Raw genomic sequence first — 7,613 nt, forward strand, 5'->3', positions numbered from 1 at the left:
GTGTAGTTCCCCGACTCGGAGGTCTTTGATCTTTTCGGACCTCCTCTTTTTTTTGGAGCCGTAGGCCCACCCATGTCGACCAAATCAACCGGTACCCACTTCGGGTGACGTCTCGCAACCTCCCATGCCGCCACGTATGGAAAACTCCTCTTTTTGTATAGTCATCAATACTCTTCGGTGACGGTTTGCATGATAGTTGCCTCGCTCGCTCCACTTTGTGGATTTCAGTTCTACAAAAAATAAAAAAAAATTATTTAAAAGACACTATTTTCTGTTAAAAAAAACAGTTTTCTGGTTTTTAAAAAAATAACTGTTTTCTGTTTAAAAAAAACAGTTTTCTGGTTTTTAAAAAAAATAACTGTTTTCTGTTAAAAAAAACAGTTTTCTGTTTTTTTAACAAAAAGTTGTTTTCTGATTTTTTTTAAAAGAAACAGTTTCTGTTTTTATAAAAAAGAAATAGTTTCTGTTTTTATAAAAAAGAAACAATTTTCTGTTTTTATAAAAAACCAGTTTTTTTTAAATCCGTTTTCTGATTTTTTTTTATAAAAACAGAATTCTGTTTTTAAAATAAAAAAAACAGTTTTAACTTTATAAAAAACGTACCTTTTGAATGAAACAACCGTTGAATTTAATAATTTTCCCGTTCAAATCCCTCCATTTCAACGTCATTTGATCCATTTTTCGTTCCGTTGAACCGGGAAGTTTGCTAAAATGAAGCATGACCCGTCTCCAAAACATTTCCTTTCTTTGCTCGCTGGCATATTTCTTATTTTCGGAGGTGTGCAAGTACGCCTTCACCAAGGCGACCTCCTCCTCGGTCGTCCAATTTCTCCGAACGGATGACGGGACAACTTCTTGAACGTCATCGTCTTCTTCTTCTTCTTGAACGTCATCCTCATCTTCATCGTCGTCGAGATTTTGTTGTTGTTCACGATACGCACGTGCAAAATGATGGGTGAGGGTGTCATCTTCTAGTGGGTCGACTTGGTGGGATTGTGTTTGAAAGTGTGGAAACGATTGGGGTTGAAATTGGTGACGTTGAAACGGTGGAACGAATGGTTGGTTTTGATACGATTGTGATTGAAAGGGTGGATATTGTTGGATTTGAAAGGGTGGATACTGTTGGGTTTGAAAATGTGGGACTTGATCGGGTTCGTTTTGCAACCTAAAGCGCGTCGGCTCGCCAAGATTCGCTCGAACCTTGGGTCTTACGAGATTTTTCTTCGTACCCGAACCTCTCTTGCTTGAACCTTCCATCTTTGTGTTGAATTTGGAATTGAAGAAAGTAATGAATTTTATTGATTTTGGAAGAATGTTTGAATTTTTGTAGAATTTTTGGGGGAATATTTGGATTTTATAAAACCCTCTCACCTCTCAAACGGTCTTTTTTTTTGAAAACTCAACGCGTGGAAAACTCCACGAGTGCTAAAGTTCACGCGTGATTTAATGAGGTGGCGACGTTGTTTTGATGTTTATAATGCGTGATGGAGGCCCATCACTGTCACACCCCCAAAATCCACAAGCGGAGTATCACCGCAGGAGGCGTGACTGACCAGGATCTTAGCCACCAATCACATTGAACTTATAAAGATAAAATAAAACTTTCATTTGTTTAAATAAGTGTTACAAAACAAGAATTATTATCCAGCGGAATCATATTACAATTTGTCATGAGTTTCATAAAATAGGCGTATAACCCATAAGACTCGTCTTGTGATTCCTTGTAACTTGACCCATGACTACTCCAGCATCCCAGACAGTAAGTTCCAATGATTTACACCTAAAGGCCTGTAAGGCATGTAACAACGAGTCAACAACAAAGTTGAGCGAGTTCACAGTTGGTTGTTTAGTTTCACTGTTTGTTTTGAAAACCATAAGTTGTTTCGTAAACCACGGGTTAACCAGTATCTTTGTTTCCCAAACCATATCCATAACCAGTGGGGGCTTCCCCATGTAAACAACTAGACCCGTTTACCATATTGACCACTGACTAAAGTAAGTTGGTGCCCTGACGTCAATGTCTATCATCATTGACTAGTGCCCAGATCCATTAGTTCACGCCCGTCCTCTGCGGCACGGTGTGAGACTTGTCAAACCTAAATAGCGCTATCTAACTAATGACCCGCTCGCCATTGGCTCGGCGATTAAGTCGATATAAAAATGAGGGACTTCATAATAGAGTTTTTGGTCTAGCATCAGTGTTGTCACCCTTCAATAAAGAGGGTGTGTACGTAATCCCCAAACCAGGAGACTACGCAGGTTCCGATTAAGTTCTTAGTACGTGTTGTCACCCTTCAATAAAGAGGGTGTGTACGCGTTCCAAACCAGGAAATCACGCGATTTCAGTTTAAATCCTTTACCCATTCCCAACCCTTGGGAATCCCATGCCTTGTTGAAAGTGTGAACTCACCTTGGTTTGCTTGGTTTGACTAATTACTCGTTTGTCAATTGATCAAGCACGTCCTATCATTGTTACTGACAACAATCAGTTTCGAGTGCACATAGATTGCAACTCACGTATAAAATTAATTCACGTATTCATCGTCCACATAAACACATTTATTGTACATGTAACGCACGCATGTAATTTAAGTCATGATAGTTAAGCCTTTCACATAGTGTCGTCGAATACTCACTTAACATGTAGTAACTTAAACATATTTCATACATACATACATACATAGGTTTACTTGCATATATTTCAAGCCCAATTATTATACATGTGCATCCCCTATGGTTCAAGTCCGATGATGTGTACAGCCCACTCGGGTGTCAATCCAATACGCGGACCGTTTCACGCGGCCCATTTAACATCAGATGGATCCCCTGTTTGTGCAGCCTAGTTATTTACATAAGACCCAACTAGAGTTTACCCAAATTGTAATCTGCCTATAAACCCAGCCCAACATCGGCCCGGCTGATATCCGGCCCACTCACAAACGCACCTAAGGTGTTTGTGTGGGTCACAAAACCTTACAGGCCCAAACAGCCCATCTATCCCGAGTAGCAGCCCACTTAGCAATACGTTTATGAGCTGGCGGCCCATCTCACTTGTGTTGTTCGGCTGATATGCGACCCAGTCCAATCAGTTGTGCTCTAATTGCTAAGGTAGTCCGATTTACATATAATTCCTAAAACAATGCCCTCCCCACATATTACTAATTCATAAACTTTATGATCTCATGTGACAACCCTCACAATTACAGGTACTATACAAATTAATTAACTTTAATTATGTGCTTAATGACTGTGCTTGATTACAACTGACACTTTAAACTGCTTACGGATTTATGTTGCAGACATACATATGCATCCCTTTACATACAGTTACTCCACTTATTTCATACAGACTTTTAGTAACAAACCTGACGCACAAAGCACAGTTAGCATAGTGAGCGGATAACTCAGACATGTGCTGACAATGCCAGCACATAGACAGACACTATATTGAGGCCAGTATGATCCAGGGACAGGGTACTACACGAGTATGGAGTGTAGGGAAGTGAGGACCATAAGACTGTGTCACTAGGTGATAGTTTGAGTGCTGGAAAGTGCCTAAAACTCATTTTAAGTACAGAAATCTACATTTTCAGCAACAATTCAGCTTTTAACACACTCATATTATACAGAGAATTGACTAAATGGTCCTGAACGCTTTCCTAAGTGTTGGAAATTAAATTCGTTACAAAAAGATGCGTAAAAGACACAATGCGGTACAATTTAACACTTTAACGGGACAGTATCTAACCGGATAACCGGACATTACCCGGGACACTAAGTTTTTGTCAACAACAATGTTTTACTATTTTTGGCTAGTCATAATTCCCGTTTATCATAACACCCACTAAAAATCTCCAAACTAACATATATCATCAAGTTACTTGGATTTAACTACCTTTTACACTTTAGTTGAAAATTTTACATCAACCCCCCCCCCCCCAACCGATTTTTCGGCCCTAGGTGGACCCACCACATCTTCACAATCATTACTTATGGATTTGTTGAATATTTACAAGGAGATAGGTTGCTTGAAAATATAAACAAGATATTGGAAACATCCTATAAGAATCATGGCCCAACTTCTAATCATTTCACCTCTTACACTCTCACTCCTCACTCACTCTCTCTCTCATTTTCGGCTCCCTATAGCCGAAACCATCACCACCACTTCACATCACCATCTTCTTCATTATCAAGTCCCATTCAAAGCTTTGAAGGTGATCCATGGAGGTTGCAAGTTGAAGGGCATTCAAAGGAGCTTTGTTCTAGTCTTTTTCATCATCTTTTCCCATCATCTTCACACTAGAATTTCTACCCTAGCCTTGTGCTAGTAGTAAGTCTTACACCTTGCTTCATTTTGTTCTTAGTCAAGATATGTAGTATGATGAAATTTACAAGAACACTATAAAGTTTAAACAAGAAATATGAACAAGAAACATGATGATTTACATTTTCAGCCGACTTCAACAGGCTGTAACTAGACCATTATAAATCGAAAAACTGATTTTCTGAAGCCTAAATTATGTATTTTTGAACAACCGATCAAATGGAACTGGAATCGTAATTTGTCGATATGGTTTACTATTTTTAAAGGACTGTTTTTGGACAGCAGCTCAAGCTGTGTTTTTACTGCAGAAAAAGTGTGTTGTATTCGGAGTCATAACTTGAAACCTGAGTAGAATCAGCTCATGGGATTTTTACTGCAGGTGGTCACTGTTGTCGCCGTGATCCTCCAACTGGAATTTCGTCAATCGGACTTACGATTAATTTTTAGTGAATTATTCCGTAGACTGCAATTAGAAAGTAACAAATCTGATTGCAGTCGGGTAAATGAATTTCTATAAAATATTGGTGATGAACTGGACCCCGATATTGTTACATAATAAAACTTGGATCGTGTGAGACATTCTGTAAAAATTTGGGAATTTTTGGAGAAGGTTAACTATTTTATAAAAATCCTCGAAAACAGTCCAGTTTTGATTAATAAAGCTGAAACAACATAAGTAATGCTTTGCATGTCTAAATGTCGGGTTAGTTATTTGAGAACGATCTACGGGATATATGTAAAAGAAAATAATATGCTATTAAGCATGGACACCTCCATTTACAAAGGAGACCATGGCGAAATTTTCCGAAAATCCAACACTTAGTAAATACTTTCTAGATAAGAGTTTACTAGAACATTGAACAAACAAATCTCCCAACATGACATATGATTAAGTTAAAATATTAACTATTTTGACAAATAATTATCACGCAGAACAATTTAAGAAACGTGACTCAAAATACTAAACTCTAAGCCAGGCACGGCCCGTTCGTCTAATAGACATTAGTACATTGTAGGTTGTCGTGTAGCGGACAGAGTTTGAGATTCGATTCAAGACGCACTACGGTGAGTTCATGTCCCCCTTTTCTTTTCACTGTTTTCAGTTTTACACTTCGGGGGTGAAATACATGTTACAATTTACAGACGCTTTTATAAATGGTATGGTTAGCTTAAGGAGGGTTTAGACGCTTAGATCATGTGAAAGGTGGGTACAACACTTAAGGCCATTAATCCTCGACGTTGGACCGAGGGACATGAGTGATAGATCTATTTGGGGTGTAGCGAGCCCACACCCATGAGGCCAGGGAGGCCCATAGTGGTGACTGTGTCTTACAGCCGGAGGGCCGGTACAAATTTGCTAGGTTTAAGTACTTCCTGCACTGTTTCACACATACTAGTGGCTTTGCAACCCATTGGTGATCTCTTTTATTTTATATTTCCTTAATTGCTACATACCAGGGTTTTCATACATATAGACGCATTTCAAAGGTTTATACAGACTCACAGACACATGAACTCGCTCAACTTTTGTTGATATTTTTAAACTACATCTATTTCAGGGAATTAGTCGGATCTGGCAGGTGATGCATGTTAGCTGCGCACTAAATAAGGATGTCATTCAGGGTTGTAGGTTTGGGAAGTGTAACTCCTTCCTGGACGAGTTGCATGTCTCAAATCCTCGTTTTGTTGGTAGTCTTTTGTTGAGTCTTATGAACTCATTTTAAACAAGTCATGGTTTGTATTGTATTTCGGTTGACATTTTTAGATAATTGTTGTTGTGCATTTTTCTAAACGACATGAATGGATGAACATCGCGTATTTTTATCATATAGCATTGTTGTGATTATTGCTATGGTATTAAGAAGTCACACCAAATAAATCCACGCTTCCGCAAAAGCCAGGGTGTGACAGCTTGGTATCAGAGCCTCGATCATAGCGAACTAGGATTCCTTCTCGAGTTTAGACTATGATCACTAGGGCTCTCACGAAAATGTTTTCAAAACATTTTTACATTGCATACACTAAATGTCCAGATCCAGGATATAAAATATTTTTACAAACAAAAAGGCACAAATACACATTTCAAAGGCTATAATTCAGTCTTAGAGACTGAGGGAGTTCAGCCTTAGAGGCTGGGGAAAATTTGAGTCTTAGCGACTGGGAAAGGTTTGGTCTTAGAGACCAGGTATGTAGTCTGAGAGACTAGAGAGTTCGGTCTTAGAGATTGGGAGGGATAGTCTGGGAAGACTAGGATGCATACATGATTACATTGCTATTTGTTTACATGCTTACTTGATTTATGTGCATATGTTGTGGTTGTGTTACAGACACCATGGCATCTTCTGATAGTGGAGTGTCCAACACGATCGACCCTATGGCCATTACCTCTGATGACGAGATAGCCTCAGACCCGGAGGTCTACACATCGGACACGGACAATACGGACGATGACGGATTTCAGCCACTCGCGCTACCATATTTCGGTGACGACATACAGCTAGCTGATGGCATTCCAGCTGGGAATCTACCTCTTGCGGAGATCCCTGCTCCTATTCCACTCACTGCATTTCCCATCGAGGATTTGCCTCTTAACGTAGTGTCAGATGACGACGACGATCTTTTCGAGGGTCCCCCTAAGGACGCCCATGAGGGCGGGCCCCGATGGCGGATGACGTCTCTCTACCGCTGGTTGAGATTCCTGATATGGAGGTTCATTCTGATTCGTCAGTCTCAGGTTCTTTTGAGTCGGTAGCTTCCTCTATTCCACCGTTGGGATTCGGTTTCATCCCTCGTATTGACGATGATGAGGATACAGAGATGGAGGACGAGTTTGACCCTGTCTTTCCATTTGACCATGATTTAGAGCAGGAGGACGAGATGGTCCTCGAGGAGCAGCCTGTTGAAGCTCTTGTACTCCCTGATGGTCAGATCCTTGATATGCCTACTGATCATCAGCCTGCTCCTGTCGATCCAGAGCCCGACATAGTTCCAGAGCCCGTTCTTGCTCTTGACCCTGTTCATGCAGATACTCCCATTTTTGTACCGCCAGTTATCGATGCTCCTGCCATATCACCACCAGTCGTGGAGATTCCAGTCATTGCACCACTATTTCCCGATTCGACCCCTATGCATGCTGGTCATGCACCTTTTGCTACTCATATAGACCCTCGTTATGCGGACACCCATAATGGGTGGATCGAGGAGGATGACTACCCTTCGTATGTGATACCAGTCACTCCCCCTACCGCACCTGTTACTGCACCACTTGATATCCCATCTGATACCC

The 7,613-nt window shown here is 40.4% G+C and overlaps 1 protein-coding gene across 1 annotated transcript; it reads right to left on the reverse strand.

Moving 5' to 3' along the window:
- Positions 1–224: 224 nt before the first annotated feature.
- On the reverse strand, positions 225–1,257 carry LOC110867257. The gene is made up of 2 exons (XM_022116381.1): positions 604–1,257; positions 225–230 (listed from the first exon to the last, which is right to left on the reverse strand). Exons 1-2 carry the CDS (start codon positions 1,255–1,257, stop codon positions 225–227), a joined length of 660 nt encoding a protein of 219 aa, XP_021972073.1.
- Positions 1,258–7,613: the final 6,356 nt, after the last annotated feature.

The sequence above is a fragment of the Helianthus annuus genome, chromosome 6, assembly GCF_002127325.2.
Source record: "Helianthus annuus cultivar XRQ/B chromosome 6, HanXRQr2.0-SUNRISE, whole genome shotgun sequence".
NCBI classification, from domain to species: Eukaryota; Viridiplantae; Streptophyta; class Magnoliopsida; order Asterales; family Asteraceae; genus Helianthus; species Helianthus annuus.